Source organism: Notechis scutatus, chromosome 3 (genome assembly GCF_049901735.1).
Source record: "Notechis scutatus isolate UNSWTSFEM ecotype Mainland chromosome 3, rNotScu1.2, whole genome shotgun sequence".
In the NCBI taxonomy this organism is placed as follows: Eukaryota; Metazoa; Chordata; class Lepidosauria; order Squamata; family Elapidae; genus Notechis; species Notechis scutatus.
Window position 1 is genome coordinate 102,335,904 of NC_142011.1, and position 17,969 is coordinate 102,353,872.

At 37.2% G+C, this 17,969-nt stretch overlaps 1 protein-coding gene across 2 annotated transcripts in view; it reads right to left on the reverse strand.

Moving 5' to 3' along the window:
- The window catches only part of RGL1 (ral guanine nucleotide dissociation stimulator like 1), a 92,872-nt gene extending 77,369 nt beyond the window's left edge, over positions 1-15,503 (reverse strand). Inside the window, exons 1-2 of one of the 2 annotated variants that reach the window (XM_026669264.2) lie at positions 15,322-15,503; positions 14,181-14,291 (exon numbers count right to left, since the gene is read on the reverse strand). In XM_026669264.2, coding sequence (XP_026525049.2) covers positions 14,181-14,291; positions 15,322-15,348 — 138 coding nt within the window. In that variant the 5' untranslated portion in view covers positions 15,349-15,503. The remainder of the gene's footprint in view (positions 1-14,180; positions 14,292-15,321) is intronic. The other variant, XM_026669265.2, reaches the window with a different exon arrangement.
- Positions 15,504-17,969: the final 2,466 nt, after the last annotated feature.

The following is a 17,969-nucleotide window of genomic DNA, read 5'->3' on the forward strand; positions in this document are numbered from 1 at the left end:
CTCCTTATCTGAGTCCTCGCTCTCCTCAGCCATCCGCACCTGCTGCCAGCTAACCACAACAACTCCAGGGGATAGTAGAGGACAGGAAGGCCTGGAGGAACATTGTCTATGGGGTCTCAATGGTTTGGACATGACTTCGTGACTAACAACAAAAATTCCTTGACAGTCATACAATTCTGAATAGGTATAGGTGTGAGTATAACTGCAAGCTTTGAATCAAGAATCTAATTCATGGGGGAAGGGGATTGTTGTGTTCTAGAACTGAAGTGGAACTGGAGTTGGGAATGTTGGAACTGAAACAGAGTTTGGAAATGGTACCAGGTCTCTTCTACTGGATTTTTTCTACAAAGTAAGAAAAGGTGTGATGAACTATAGTGAAACAGCAGTTTCCCAGGAAGAAGAGAGCTAATTCCTCCCATCAAGGAAGGGGATGAGACAAGAGGCAACACAGCCTGAAGCTAGATTGGAGACAAAGGAAGAGATTTAGGTTGCCAGTCTCTATAATCTCTCTGGGTATAGCTGTTAAGATAAATGTCAACCCTGAAGCTAACCTGGCTGATGCATCTTTGAGTCTTCGTGTTGCTACAAAGTGGAGGGGGAGAAAGGGGGAAATTAGATAGGTCAGCTTTGCCATCAAAATTCTTATGGGAATCAAGGTCATTCCAACAGGTGGCTGAGAAGAGGAGTGGAATAACCAGGCAACCTGCCAGCACCACTATTAAACAATGTGATCAATGACCTGGAGGAAAGAGGGAACTTTCACTTTTTTATTCAGTGAAAACCACGGGAATTTGCAGAATCGGTTTTCACCAGTTGTGACAATATGATGTATCCAATAAATTGTTCTTTGAGGAATCTACCTGCCTCGGAGTTCTGCTTTCAATGGGTGCATTACTTGGAATGCTGACAACAAGATAGTCTTCTACTTAAAACCATAATTGAGTCTGTTGCTAAGCAAGACAGTTGTTAAATGAGTTTTGCCCCATTTTACCACCTTTCTTCCCACAGTGATTAAGTGAATCACTTCAACTGTTAAGTTAGTAACATGGTTGTTAAGAGATTTTGGCTTCCCGTTGACCTTGCTTGTCAGAAGGTCCCAAAAGGTGATCACATGAGCCTGGGACACTGCAAACGTATAAATATGAGTCACTTGCCAAGCATCTAAATGTTGATCATGTGATCATGGGGATGATGTGACGGTTGTAAGCGTGAAAAATGGTCGTGTCACTTTTTTCAGTGCCGCTGTAACTTCAAACAGTCACTATAAATGAACTGTTCTAAGTGGAGGACTACCTGTATTACTTTAGTCTGGCATTACTTTTGACTATATGATATAAGCCAAAAAAAAAAACCCGGAGCTTTAGCTGGATTATTTTATGTTATTTATGTCATTCTACCTGAAAATCTGCCAAAGTTTGCTAAAAGTAACAAACTAAGGATGTAGCTGATTTTATAAGAACAGGTTATCTATTGGTATATTTATTATTCAATAACATTGGTTAGAAAATGTTACTAAGCTTACAACTGTATTACAATAGCTAGCATCCCCCTCACCAACTCCATGACTATACAGCTGGAACCGAATAAAAACAGCCAAAGCTGGAACAGCAGTTTGAAGCTTCTCGGAACAGGTCTGGATTTGGAGCAGGGGTTCCTCGAGCAGCCGGGAGCTGAAGCTGTGGCCTCTTTTGGCTCCAAACCAAAATGACCTGAAGCTCCATGAGCAGCCTAAAATGACCTGAAGCTCCACTGGAGCCAAAGCTGTAAAACCCAGACTATTGTCAACAATAGTTCTGGGATCATAAGGAATGAAGTTGATGTTATACCTGGCTTTGAAAATTGTGGGTGGGGATAGGGCGGGAACGGGGAATAAAAATGATGACCGACTGAAATGCCCTCAAAATTCATCAGCATCTACTTTGATTATGTGTGAAATACATTTTAGAACTTTTGTCAATAGACACTGGTTTTTTTTATTTCATACACTTGTTTGCTGCTCTAAGAAGGAACAAAAATACTATGAAAAGTAGTGCATATTAAACTGTAGGCAGCAACATGCAAATTTAAATTTTAGTTTCTGTGATTATATATAGAATGCTTGTTCTAGCTATTCATATCCTGCACTTATGTTCAATCAGCAGCAGCAGCAACTGTAGTAGTAGTAGTGGTAATAGTAGTAGTAATCTTTTTTAGTAATTGACCAGCATAACATATTGTTAAATGATAAAATTATACCCATCCCATTGTGCTAATAGTCTAACATAAATACTACAAGTTCAGATTATAGAACACACCATAAAGTCATGATATCGATACCACTATGCTTAATGTCTTTGAGATAAAAGTAAATGTATTAGAAATTTATAGAATTTGGATAAAACTATAGAATAAAGGAAAATAAAAAATATGAAATAATAAATCACAAACCTCTGCAGGTAAACTATTTCATATTGATATTGTAACTAAACCAGTAGTATGAATTTTATGAAAAATAATGGTACTAACTTAAAAGAGTAAAATAATTAATTGGTGATTGCTAGCTTTTTGCATTATTTAAGGGGATTTCTAGAAAACAAACAAACAACAATGGTTATAAACATATTATATGCAGGGATATCAATAATCAAACAAATAACCAACTACAATTTGGTAACCAACAGAGCTAGAGAGGAAATATGGTTCACCAAATGAGACTTACACCATGTATGCATGTAACAGTTTCCATCAAAGATCGCTGGAAGCCAAGCAATTTGCAAATCCCCTCCAGCAGATAACATTCAGAAAAAGTATTAACTTCTCTGGGTAATGTAATCTCTGCATGCATTGTTTATAATAATTTCTGGTCAAACTTAAGTAAGCATCAGTATATAGCAGATAAATTATTTTCCTTTGTCCAGAAAAATATTTCTCACAATGAAAATACAACAAACTCAAAAGTTAATTAAATTGGACTTTTTCTAATTGAGATAGGATTCAATATAAATGTTTTGCTCCGTTTATCAATTTTTTTAAAAAAAGTTACTTTTAGCAGACTCAAAGGTGCCTTTTTTTTTTTTTTCCAAAAGGCAACTTTTTTCTTGAGGAAGAAGTTTTCATCCAAGAAGCTTCATCAGTTGTGTCTGGATGGTGGAGGGATGGAAGGATAGGTTCTGACAGACCTTCCTCTTCCATCACCCCACTATCCTGCCAGAACCGATGAAACTTCTTGGATGAGAAGCAAAACTCCTTCTTCCTCCTCAAGAAAAACAGTTCAGTTGCTTATTGGGGGGAGGGGGATAAGCACATTTGAGACAACCTTGACCTGGATGACTGAGAATCTCCATAGACGTACATTTAGTGGAACAAGTCAAGATTCACTACTTCACTGAAAAGGATGTAGTTTGCTCCTTAGCCTTACACTGAATTCACTCTTTGATGCATTGATCCAGTTTTACTTCATTGGTTTAGTTTCTTTCAAACATTCCTATTCAACATGAAATAGTTGTCGCATTCTGATAAACTGGCAAGAAGGGCAGCCTATGTGTTTCCTAATTAAAAACTGAGAAATCAAAAGATCAGAGAATATTGTCTAAAAATAATGCATTAGCCACAGAAGGCCATATGTAGCTGGAAAAAATGCAATGTTTCATTGCAGCACACAACCCCGTGACAAAGGGAAGTCACTGCATGTGCCAAAAAGAAGGAAATCCTTTTGTAGCATAAGGGATGTATTAAGTCATATGGGGAGAGGGATCATATACTCAATTCCAGCTTCTTCTTCTAAATTATTTATTTAAGATGTGACGATTTTGAGAAATAGCTTGCAAACTAATCATATTTATATTTTTCAAAACTGTATCTTACATAATCAAAATGTGAAACATAGGGTAAAATATATAATTATGAAGTTTTTTTTTAATGTGGGGAAGGATCAAACCTAAACCATCCTCTCTTTGGCATCCTCCAGATATTGATCTTTAACTATCAGTTAACTAGCTATCTAACTATCTTTTACCGATAAGGGGAGCTTGGGCGCTGAGCAGCTGGCTTCACAGTTAAAATCTAACCATTGTTGAAGTGTCTTCCTTAGGAACTCTCCTAGGTACTGCAAACACCAACTATGCCTGTTATAGAAACTCAGTTCCCTTCCTGCTAATGTGCCCTTAAATCCTGTTCTACATTAGCCTTATTTAAACTCAAGCAGAACCATTTTCATTAAACTTTATAGTATATATTTAAGTATACCTGAACCCAGTTTTTTGCAACCTGATTCTTTCAGATGTTTGAGGGCTACAATGCCAGAATCTCTTGCTGACATAATCTGTAGAGAATGAGGCAAGATAAGATTATCCCAGCCCCAAATCTTAGATATCTTATAGATCAACCTCGAAGAAAAGTTTACAAAAATTAGGAACAAACTAATGTTTTATTTTCCTATGAGCCCAGTATTTTTCTACATCTTGTTTATGATTTTAATACAGTATTGTTTCAGTCTTTTGCTTTATATTTTATGAGTAGTGATATACATTTTATTACATGTTCTATGGAGCCCTTCACAATGAAAAGGTGCAAAGCATAACTTAGATAGATAGATAGATAGATAGATAGATAGATAGATAGATAGATAGATAGATAGATAGATAGATAGATAGATAGATAGTACCATAAAGCCGAAGCTCCAATTTTTACTTAACTGCCTTGGCCAGCTTTCATTTCAACCATGGGAAACTCTATTTGTAAGACTATTATAAATCTAAATGAAAGGAATACGATTCCAAATATGTTTCCACTAGATATTTGCTGAGTAAACACTATCGAAACAGAACACTCCTAAGAAAGGTTAGATGGATTTATTATCTTTGCATTATTCTTACTATCTTGGATACTTATTTTATGAAGTATTTGATAGAAGTAATCAATAACACCACCACACACAGTCAGATTTATAACTGAATATACAGGACTATGCCGCTGGGTTTTAATGCTGATCCACTTCAAAGACTTCAATCAGATTTCTTAAAAACTAGCAATTTCATCTAGAAATCAAGTTCATTTCAGGGTAGGCTTTTGTTAGCTTCCAAGGAATGTGAATAGGCTATGGAAGATTACAATGTGATATTTTAAAAGGGCCTCCCACATTTTCTAATGTTATTCCAACAAAACTGGTCAACTAAAAACCAGAGTCAACATGTATATTGATATGTTGACCATTAAACACAGCCCTAAATGGAGGAGAGGGCTATTTAAGACACTGAAAAGAAACAAACCAAATATAACTATGATTGACTAGCAGAAATCTTTAGGCAAAAACTTGCACTTCTTTAATGTAGCTTGATTTTGTTCTTTCATGTCATTCTAGCACTGCAGATTGAAATGTGAAATGCAAGAACAGCAAAGAATATTGGATGAGTTATAAACCAAAATAAAAAGAAGAGTGAAGATGAATTAGAAGATGGAGAATAAGTGTATATGGAGTGAGATGGAGAAATAAACCAGAAACATTTGGTATTCATCCTTTTTCCAATTTATCCTAAGTGTGGGTAGACTGGCAATTGCTGGAAGTTTCCAAAATTAATTAATGATGCATGATCGCAACAAAACTATCATTCTCCATTTCTGCAGGGCATCTAAGGCACCACAAAAAGTGACTCAACAGAATCCTGCATTTCCACACATCTAATTTTCATTCAGGTTGCTTTGCCTAAAATTCTGAAATTCTGGAATTGTTACTAGTTCTAAGCAAGCAAAGATATTTATTATATTTTATTTAGAATAGCTTTTGTTATTATTTAGCGTATGATGAGAATATAATAGAAGTAAACATATATACACAGTCCACAGTCCACGTTTTATATATAAAACTTTTAGCAACATAGTTATGCAGTTAAATAGATTTTGTACATTACTACACACTTACATGTACATTACAATAGTAATGGGGCTGCCATTCTCTATGGGGGTTCCCTCCCTCTGAAACATCATCCCTCAGGAAATTAGACTGGCCCCCACTCTGGCACTCTTTTGAAAGGCCCTAAAGACATGGTTTTTCCAGTGGGCCTGCAGAGCGGGTAGAGTCCATTAAATGGCTGGTATGAGTGTGTGTTGTCGCTGGGTGGGTGGGTTTTATTATTTTACTATTTTATTATTATTATTTATTTCTTTTATATTGTGTTTTATTTCCTGTAACCTGCCTTGAATCACCCTGAGGGAGTAGGTGGCAATATAAATTTTCCAAATAAATAAATTACTGCCCATGTGACGTCTAAAAGTAGGGCATGGAAACCATGGAAATTAAATAGACTGCATAATGAATAAATAGCATTGTTGACTTCATCAGTTGCCCATGAGAAATGATGTTAAAGCTTCCCTCCAGTAGGAAAAAGATGCGTTAGGCGCACAATCTATGAGAACGCAACAATGCCTACCTATCATAGTCTACACTTTCCAATGGTGTGTCAAATGTTTCTGCTGGAACTCTTCAAAACATTTTGGTAGAACCAAGCTAGGGATAGAGCATGGCAAAGGAAGGGATATATTGCAGACTTAAATATAACATAAATGTAACATAGTTGGGAATGTTTTTGGCAAGAATGACAGATGTGAATGAGACCCACATTCATCACGATTTCTTGATACAGTAAGAATGCAAGAGTTGGTGGATCCATGTAGTTCTGGCCCATTAATTTCTGGAATTCCTACTTCTTTCCCACACAATGTCAGGAATGAACTGCAGATCTGTGACCTGGTATTAAATTAACAGATATCCCACTTTTAAAAAAATTACTAAATGGCCTTGCAAGATGTGCATTATGTACTTCCTAACCCAGTCAGGGAAAGGATGATCTATGTCCCATGTTCACCTCTCTAAAGAAACATAAGCTTATTGCTACTAAAGGCAGGGGACAGTGGGGTGGTGTAAATCTTTTATCCTCCTGAAAAGGTGAGCATTATGAGAAGTTTTATTTCTCTGGAATAACCTTCTGGATATTTTGCTCTTGACCAGAATGGGAAAACATGACTTCTAACCCATGCTAAATTTCCAGAGAGATGACAAAAAGTTTTCTATAATTGTACATGCAAAGATATTGTACAACAAAACGTGATGGGAACAGTTTACAAGTATAAAAACAGAAATACTATGGTTAAAACAACAGCTCAGGAACTCAATATTTGTGTATCAACTTATTTATTGGAAGAGGAGAACTGCTATAACTTGCAAACATTTTTGCTCTTGGCAGGCTTTCTAGTTACATGACCTCAGTTAAGGAGGCATCTTATAAGGCACGAAGGGGATGGAAAGCTGGCTTCTATTCTATGAATGAAAAAGTGGCTTAACACAGTTCTCTGTGAACTTTTCACAGACCTTTTGGCTGTAATGAGACCATTGGGACAGCTCTCTTTCAATGTTTTCTGAAGGCAGGGAACTATTTTGAACAAAAAAAAAATCTTATATATCCAAGAGCACATAAACCAACAGCTTCAAATTCATACGTGGCCATTATTCTCCAAATATGCATTTTTCTCACTCCAGGCACCAAACGTCTCTCAATTACAAGCTTTGCTATTATGATTAACTGTACTGTGATGCATTTAAAACCCAGTTCCAGTATGCTCTGTTGCTAGCAGGTCCAAGAAACAGAGCTGATGGTGCAGTTCTGCATATAGTAGAACTTGAATCTTAACCCCTGAGTTTACTAAAAAAAAAAACTTCCTCACTATAATTTTGGCCTAAATAACTTATTTTTTTCCAAAGAGAATAAAAAAGGGTGCCTATAGGGGAGTAGGAAGCTTGTATATATGGAACTTTGGTGAGGGTTGAAATGGTATTAGACAGACAAGAATAAATACCATCAGAACACTATTGAACGAGGTAAGAAACAAAAAATTTTTACAAGTCCCTGTTCTTTATTGTTTTAGGATAACTATTTCTTCCTTTTATATGCTACCTCTCTCCAACAGTCAAGGCATAGCACTCCCTCTTCGATATATCCCTAATTTAGCATCCTAATGAAGTAGGATGGGCTAAGAGAAAATGACTGGGCTGAAGTCATCTTCCTTGGTTAAGTGCATGCTTGACCCTGGTTCTTACCAGTCCTAGTCCAATATTTTAATGCCAACAACTAGCTCTCAACTATTTGAAACAACTAAAAGAGTAATGCTTTAGAACCAGGAAACACTTTCAGTTTTCTTAAGGGATATGGGGCAAAAAATGCTAAACAAAGGAAAGAAAGGCTGCAAATGAATGGAACAAGGAAGATGAAGGCTTTCCTTTCATTCATGTGGTGGCTGGCTTTTCACTGGTTCTCCCTATGTGAAATTGTTTTGGAGAATTAAAATGTTGTGGCAATAAATGTGGCAAAAATAATCTAGTTGTATATTCTTCATAAAGGAAATTTTCCTCAATGCCTATGAAAAAGAACCATGTCTTTAATATCTACTCAAATATATTTTATCTCTTCTAGTCACAAAAAGTTCAGACTGTCAGCATCAAACTGCAAGAAATGCAAGGCGTAATTCATGATTAAACTAGCATGCCCAGGAAATCTTGAAAAATACACACATGCACACTAATAAACACATCTGATTGTTATTTTTATCAGTTAGGATCAAAGACGTCTTATGCAGTCTGGAAAAGACCCAAGAGAGACTGTGGTGGGAAGCACACCCTTAAATACAGTTTCAAAGTTGAAAACAAGAACTCTCATGTCTGTTTATAAACTTCTTTGTCCTCACAATAAGCAAGAGTTCTTTCTCCACATTACAGACTTCTCTTTTCCTGTTCCTTGAATTTATTTACTCTACAACAATTATCAAAGTTTCAAAAGCAAGGCAGTATTAGCAAGGTGACAACACCTTCCTTTGTATAAAACTACTTAAAATCATAACAGAACCGATTATATTGTTGAATACCTTCAGCTCTACCACATTTAACCTCAGTATATCAAAGAACCCAAATACAGTAGCAATTTTTAAATGCTATCAAACAAACTTATTTCTGCTACATTTGTGTGAGCAGCTTCACAGGTTAGGAAAAGGATGGCTCAGAATCTGAATAATTGAGCTGTCCATAGTGTGCATGTATTGAGTTTTTCCTTAACTGTATAATAATGTAATAATACCCTTTGCAGGTTTTGCAATGTAGTGAGACTAAGCAAATATATACTGTATTTACAATCAAATGAAGCACCACAAAGTATCTAAGCAGGCAAGAGAGAACACTGACATTTTTTGACATAATCTGCACAGACTAATTTATTCATCTAGAATAAATATGTCAATGGGCCATTGAGAGATTTCTAGTCAACAGGGAAGTGAAACCTGAAGCAGTCATGTTTCTGTGTATCAGAGAGAGGGGACAGTCACAAGACCTCCTGAAAAGCAGATGGACCTTATGGAACAAAGATAACATGAACATCCATGGGGGCAGAAAGATAAGTTGGAGTATATGAAGAAAGACCACCCATAAACGTTTCCTTTGAAGTTCTCAACAATAGAAACAATACCTCCATTAGAAAGAGAGCATTTGTGTTATTGTCATCTGCCTGTAATAAATAACATACAGAATCCAATTATTAGTATAGTGGATCAAATCTTATACAAGGCTCTAATGGCTTTTAAATTATAACTCTTTATACCACACTGTGAAAAGTAACTACAATGATAATTTATTCTACAAAAAAGGATTATTCAGACATTACCAACTTCTAAATATTCTAAAGCTATCAATCTACTTATAATTACTTATCTTCTTTTCAACTGAAAAGTTGATATTTTTCCCCCAAGAGTTTTGTGTAACTAAAGCGTAGCTATATTGATATAGTTGGCACACACTTAACTATTTTGCATATAACTTGAAAAGGAGAAAGAAATGTCTAGCTTTACAAAGATAAAAGCAGTTATTTTACTGGAACAGTAGATTATGGAGGACTAGGAAATGAAACCTTTCAAAGAAACAAGACTAAATTTCAAACTATACTAAAAAAAATCCGTTGCTGACCCATGCAGAAACTAGCAGTTCCCAGTTTTAACTATTGCTGACAGTGAATTAAATCAACTAAAGGAATAACAAAATCCTTGTACAATCATTACAAACTGTGATTAGTTTTATGATGGGCTGCCTTAAGAATTGTGTGCAAAAGTTTTGGGCCTCTTTTTATTGCTCTCCAAAATGAATTCCAGTAGGTTTAAGCCAATTTAAGCTATCTTTCTTGCTTCTGGATTGGTGGCAAGAAAAAAATGAAACAATTTAAAGTATTTAGGCCAGGAACTATGAATTGCTGGTCTCAGAACTAGTTATTCTCTTGAAATTCTGTTGCTTCTATTAAAGCTAACTACGAGAAGGAATAATACATTACAGCAGAAAGCAGGGGTGACACTAATATAAAGAAAACTGCCCTAAATGGCAAATTTCCTTCTAGAAATAAACTTTTAACTATGTTCCCCACTGTCATTCTATACTTAACGTGCAGTTCTTCTTTAATTCCCTCTGTTGCTTCTGTCTCCCTCTCCCCCACACCAATTACTTCAGGGTCTCATATTAATGTGCTATTGCTCACTATTCTATCTCACCAGGAGTCAGTGGGATTTGGCATATTGTACACACATTTTACAAGCTGATACATGTCAATTTGGCTGCAGATATGCATTCTCACTGGACAGTTTGTTCCAGAATGAGAAAATCAGAAGAGTCAAATGAAGTTCCTCCTAAAAGAGGGAGAGAGGATTGCTCTGCCAAGTAGCATTATTATTTTGGGTTCAAATGACGTGAATGACGTGATTGGACTGAATTGCCTTCAATAAAATCACGATACCCTTTCAAAATTACCGTATTAACGTTGAACTAGCGTTCTTCATACCCCAAATCAGCCATAATGGGTCTTTTCAAATTCTCTCTGCAACTTCATACAAAAAAATAAAGTCTCATCTAGGGGACATACAAGCACTCTTGGTAGTCTTGAGCCCTAGCAAAAACTGCTATCTGTGAAAAATATGCAAATATTTTATTTTTTAAATACTTTTTTCCTATAAACAGAAGGCATTTATGGGAAATCTGCCACCAAAGGAAGCAGATTTGAATTCATCCGTTCTGCTAAGAACACTTTGTACTCCTTCAGAAAATGAAAAAAGAGAAACTAGCAATACAGTCTATACGTTTTGCAAAATTTGCTGATCCTACTTGGTTGTACCATAGTACGAAATCTAAGATGTTTAAATTATATTTCAAGATAGTGTCAGTAATGAATTGACAGGTATATATTTAAATAAATTAACTAACTTACAGGATCATCTTATTTTCCATAATGCCTAATCCAAATGAAAAAGTCTCAGAAAGCAACCCTTGATAAATGAGGCTTTTGTGAGTGGTCAAATCTACCAATAGCTTCCATTTTATAAATGTCTAAGTTCTTCAACCACAAGTTGTTAGTGAGAATGTCCTCAAAAGATTTCAAGTGCGTTCAGTAACTGAAAACATTTGCCTACCCTTACTCAGTCTTTCCTTAATCAAAACAAAACCTATAATTTTTTCAATATAAGATAATAAAAATCCCAAGGTTTTGGTTTTTTATACACTAAACTGTTTTATACACAAAATTGTCCCACAATTACCATGTAAGACTTACTCAGAGATGGATGTGTATAAAATCAAATACTCATTCTATAGCTACTTCGTTGAGATACTCATATTTGCCATTTTTTCATAATAACTCACAGTATGCATCAACCTCCAATATATATGGGCCAAAAGAAGGTTAAAAGCCTGCACAGCCCTATTTAAGCTTGACATCTATGCATCCCATGGGTTCAGAGCTGGCATGGGAGCACAGGAGTAAGGCATGATCCCATTCCTCCATTGTTTTCATACCCTGCATCTATGACACCAAGATAATCTTCATTATTGTGCATGCAACTTGCATTCATATCAGGCTTTTGTCCTTGAATTTTTTTTAAACAGTGGGAAATGGCATGCTGCATACTGCAAAGCAAAATGCCAAGCTCTTATCTTAATGGTTTACAACAGAGGTGGTATTCAGGAGGTTTTTACCAGTTCTGGAGAACCAGTAGTGGAAATTTTGAGTAGTTTGGAGAACCGGCAAATACCACCTCTGACTGGAGATGTTACAGTATCCTTCCCCTGTCACGCCCACCAAGCCATGCCCACAGAACCGGTAGTAAAAAAATTGAATCCTACCACTGATTTACAAGCTTTGTTATGAAAAAAAAAAATACAGCTGGACCCAGCACTTTCTTTGGAAGTAATACCCATCTGCATCAAAAGAAGACAAAAACAAGCAACAATAATGTCAAGTGGGAAGAAGGAATAACAGATAGCAATCTGTTTCATGTATGTATTAAAACTAGATATGGTAACCATTTTGTGAATGGACAAGCCTCCTCTGAAGTTATTTTGTGAGAGAGCCCATACATATTCTTAAAATCTCAAATATGCCCACCAGGCTGGGTCTCCTTAGTACAGACCATCTTTCCTGAGAGTCATGGTTCAAGTAGGGTGCAGTATTATAATAGTTCAAAAACAATCAGTCTTACTTTCTCTAAATTAGAAGTGCCACTGAAATGCAGACAGATACAGTTTTCTTAATCCCAACTTGTTGGAGTCAGCAAGAAAGCAAGATGAAACATTTCATCTGACAACTGTTTTTGTTCATGCTGGATACTTTATTAATCCTGATAAGCTTATAAACAACTTCCCATCAATCTTGAATTAATCAGGGTTCTGAGTCACTAACAATGTATCTTACATATATATTTTCCCTTTGTTCCATGAGGTCAAGACAACATAGACAGGTGTCTCCATGTCCTCCTCAAAGCAATCTTACCAGACCAGACCAGGGGTCTGGTAGACTAGACCAGGGGTCTCCAACCTTGACAACTTTAAAACTTGTGGACTTCAACTGGGTGTAGAAGTCCACAAGTCTTAAAGTTGCTAAGGTTGGAGACCCCTGGGCTAGACTGAAAGTTAATGAAAAATCACCTAGGGAGCTTTATGGCTAAGTACTCCAGTCATGATCCCATATTCAAATTTATTTATCACATTGGCTGAAAGTAAATTCTGACTACTTCTGATCAACTCTACTAAAAGAAAATTGGCCCAACTATAAAATATATTGTCATATTTAATTAATTGTTGCCATTTAATCCCAACTCTGGATTCACTCTGTAAAGTACAGCTTGATACTAAACATACACATCTGGATTTGATTTATCAGAAAAATATAACCTTGCCATTTTAAAACATATTAGAGGCAAACAAATATAACTGCAGATACAAAATCAAAGGAAGACATATAGATATAGATAGTCCTCAAATTACAAATATTCATTTAGTAACTGAAGTTACAACGGCACTTATAAAAGTGACTTATAATTTTTCAACATTTTATGACTCTTCCAACATCCCCATCATCACATGATCAAAATTCTGATGCTTGGCTATTGGCTCATATTTATGCCAGTGTCGCAGGGTCATGTGATCAACGTTTGTCACCTGACAAGCAAAAGTCAATGTGGAAGCCAGATTCACTTAACAAGCATGTTACTAACTTAACTGCAGTGATTTACTTAACTGCAGCAAGAGAGGTCAAAATGAGGCAAAGTTCACTTAACAAAGTCTCACATAGCAACAGAAAAATTGGGTTCAGTTGTAAGTCAAACTATCTACATCCACTATTTGTTCAGAGAAGTTTAGAACTCCCACAGAAAGTTTCCCAGCTAGGGATCTCCAAACTAAAGCCAGCTTTTTACCAAAATGTCCTCTCATGGTTATCTAAAAGAAGATAATATGGAGCCAAAACAAATGAAAATTGGTCCACCTAGCTCAGAATTACCAACTTTGAAGGGCAGTAATTCACAAGTCCTTACTCACATGTGCACAAACTTCAGAACATCTGCATTAAAGCCCCTCTATTTGCTATTGAGAACCCCTCCCCATCTTCTTAAAAAAACAACATTCTATTTGTTCTGAAACTTTGGTAATTTATCATATGCCCAAAAGTACCATTGATCCTTAATTTACACTTCCCCCCACAGTATGAAGAACTTCAGAAAGCATTTTAATGTGATAACCCAGCTTTAGCACAACGCATAGTATATAGGCAGGCGGCAGCCTGGAATGCAGCTCTCAGCTGGGACTCCAAAGTCCACTAAGCACTTTTACAAGATGCCAAAGTGGCATTTTCACTCACCCCTAGCCATCTTGCTCCTTTGTTGGCGGCTTGTTGAATCTGTACTCTTTTGAGGGTGACATGGTAAACTGCTCCTTCCTCTATCTCTTCACCCCAGTCTTGGATTGAGCTCTGCCACAGGAAGAAAGGAAATGCTTGGATTTCTTAGTAGCAATAATAGAAACAAAGTTATTTTCCCTATTTGCCTCGTGTTTGGGCCAGCCGCTGCACAGTTTGTTTCAAAGGGAACCTTGCAAAGGACAACCGGCATACAAAATACTCCCCCCAAACCACAAGCTATTCAATGGAGAAAAAGCTAGGGTACACAGCAAGATAATCGCATTTCCATTTAACTTCTCTGGCACCCTACCCAGGATTTATACATAGTTCAAATAGTTCTGCGGTATCATAAGGAAATACCCCCCCCTCCCATACACACACATATCTCCAATTAACTATTATCGCCAGCATTTAAACTGCACCAATAGCTGCGCCTTTAAAAGCTACACAGGCATTTCGGATTGCAGGAACTTTAGAACAATTAGCTGAGTTTATTTCAGCTTTTTTTTAAAAATTAGAACTTGAGGGAAAAAAATCAGATAAGGTTTAACAGAACTCCATTAAAGATTAAAAAAAAATATGCCTGTCAGAAAGTTGAAGGGATAAGCTCAGGAAATTATAGCATAACTATATTTGATAAACGGTTACAGTTTAATCACTGCAATAAATAACTATAAAAGACACACGCACATATAGGAAAATAACTCTTTGATTGACGAAGGACTAAAGTCTCAGAAAAGCTTCAGCCCGTTCATTTCCCTCCTTTCTCTCCCCCCAACCCCCAATTCTTTCCCACACTTAAATGGGAGAATTAGATTGCAGGCGTCGTCATTTCCAAACTCGAATTCGTACTAAGTCGCAGATTTTTTCCCCTCTTAAAAAAAACACAAAAAAACTTCAAAATCTTTTTTTTCCCCAGGGAAGCCAGCAATTGGAAAGCACCAGATCTTCGCCCAAGCGGTTTCCTTTCGCAAAAAGTAAACCTCGGAGTCCCGAAAGGAATTGGAACCCCTCAGCCTATGGAGAGAAGCCTTTTAGAAACGCAAGGAATCTGGGCTTTTGTTTTGCTTTGTTTTTTGGGGGGTGGTGGTGGTGGAGTTACCATTTTAGCTCTCCAAAGCAATTTCATCCTTGGGTTTCTCCTCAGCGCTCCGAAGGGGCATGGCGAGTCGTAGGAGCCCCGCTTCGCGGGCACTTCTTCGCCTGGCTTGAAAGGCGAAGATCTCTCTCTCTCTCTCTTCCTTGCGCTCTCCGCTCAATTCATGACCACAAAGAGAGGCGAGTGGAGAGCAGGCAGGGCTCCTCCCCTACACACAGACACAAGAGTGATGTAAGGCTTTCCTGTTTATGCTTGTGAACTCTTTCTAGGCTTCTAACGAAGCCAGCGTAAGCATCCTCCAATGAGCTCGGCGAACCCTCCCTGGCTGGCCAAACTTTCTGAAATCCGGTCCCCCGGAGCAGGCATCTCTTTCCTTTCCTACTTTTCCTTAACCAAAAGCGACACCGAGAGCCCGGGGATGAAAGATGAGGCGTAAATAAACCGCCATTAATCGTCTGAAGCGAGCTGGAGCCCACGCCGAACAAAGTTTGCACGGAGTGACCCAGAGTTTAAAAAAAAAAAATTGACAATGGGGACGGGACGCTCCTCCCTCGAGGCATAAGTAGGGCATCTGAAGTAAGGCTCTTAAGTCAAGACAGCCCCAGCCTGGAACCTTTTCAATGGCCTCATAGATTATGGGGGAGTTGAAGTCCTAAAGGTCTGGTGGACACCAGAATGGGGAATGCTGATTCAGAAGAGTTAATGAAATTCGCCTGTCAGCCAGGAGGATGAATAGTCATTGATTCCATGTATTATATGATCAAACCAGCACTGAGATTCTTTTAGTCTATAGTGCACCGTTTGTCAACCTCAGTAACTTTTAAGATGAGCAGTATGCTGTCTGGGGAATTCTGGGAGTTGAAGTCCACACATCTTTAAAGTTACTGAGGTTGAGAAACATGCCCTAACGCAGAGGTGTCAAACTCAATTTCATTGAGAGCCACATCAGGGTTTGACCTGGGGGGAAGGAGGGTGAAACATGGCAGGGAGGGTGTGGCCAGAGTGGGCATGGCCAGCTCAATGTCACTCATGTTGGGGGCACCTGTGGTGGCCCAGATGGGGCTGGGGAGATCCTCCGGCAGCCTTCTGCCAGCAAAAACAGAGCTTGAGAGGGGCGCATTTCTATTTTCCTGGCAGAGGCACCATGGGCTGACTCTTTGCTGTTTCCAGGGCAACCCTGTGGGCCACATCTAAGCACCCCGCAGGCCGGATGTGGCCTATGGGCCTTGAGTTTGACACCCTTGCTCTAATGCCTTCTTCATGAGGTTACATTTAAAGAATGTTTAGAAATTCTTTAAATGTAGAATTACAAATGTAGATATAGATATCTAGAATATCACAGTGAGCATATTAGTGATCACTTATTGATTAACATTATTTCTGCCATACATGGTTACCGGTAGCTATTATTTTGTTAACAGGCTCAATCTACATTGACCTATTAAAGTCCAAATTATATATATGTGTGTGTGTGTATGTATGTATGTATGTATGTAAAAGAAGAAACAGATTTAAAATTACATTTATTGTACTTACTAAGCTTTTGTCAGTCTCTGCTGACATCGTCAGAGTATTAAGCTACCATTACACACACACACACACACACACACACACACACACACATGAAATTTTCATCTCATACCGAGTTAGTCTGGAGAAATCAAAAATTAAATAATTTGTTTAAAATGAAAAATGGCAAAATCTTGCATGATGGTTCAGTGTTTATAGAAAGTTGATATTCAGTCAGTCATACTATGTGAGATCATGCATAATGCCTATTCTTGAAATAGACTATTTTCTCCCAAAGCTTATGTCCTTCAGTTATTCAATTACAGCTATAGTCCAACATACCTAATTGGGAAGATCATGTTTTCCTAGATTAAGCAGTATATTTTGTTTCAAATGTAGATAATACTATAATGACATTATGAAGTCTGTTAATTGACCAGATGGAAATTTGTGGTACCAATCAAAGATACTGAAACTACTGCTTTCCCTGGCTTCACGTAAATTACACTTCACACATGTTAAATATTTATCGTTATTGCTGTTTAATATTTTGAACGGCTAATAGACTTGTCCTGATTTCAGATGAATTTCCATATCCATTTAATACATTGATCATAATTATGGATGATCCTTAATAAATATGCACTTAATATATTTTACATATGCTTATAGTAGGCATTTCTTCACCTAAGGGTTTTCTAGGTATTCAAGCATTGAAGCATGTAACCAGAATATGGGACAGAACATTTTGTGTCTTTGCTTACAAAAGTTCCCAGTTATCTACTCATCAGGAAAATGCCCACATTGACCTGGAGAAAGAGTTTAGTATCTGCTATAATAGTTACAGCATTGCAGAGAAACTGCTGAACCTAGAACAAGGCAACCGTATCACTATGATAGTCTTCTCTGCTAATCTTAAACTTTAACATCTCTGTTCATATTTCTTCTCAGCCCTCATAGCACCTGTCACTTACTTGCTTTGATTCTAAGCTCTGTTCAGGAATGGGAGACTTAATTATGATATTTACACTCAAATTCATTATTATTTTGGACTAAATCATAGATATGTAATTATATTTTAACTGATAAATATTTGAGTCATTGGCAGACGTTTTCTCTCTTTGTATAATAACAATAGTAGA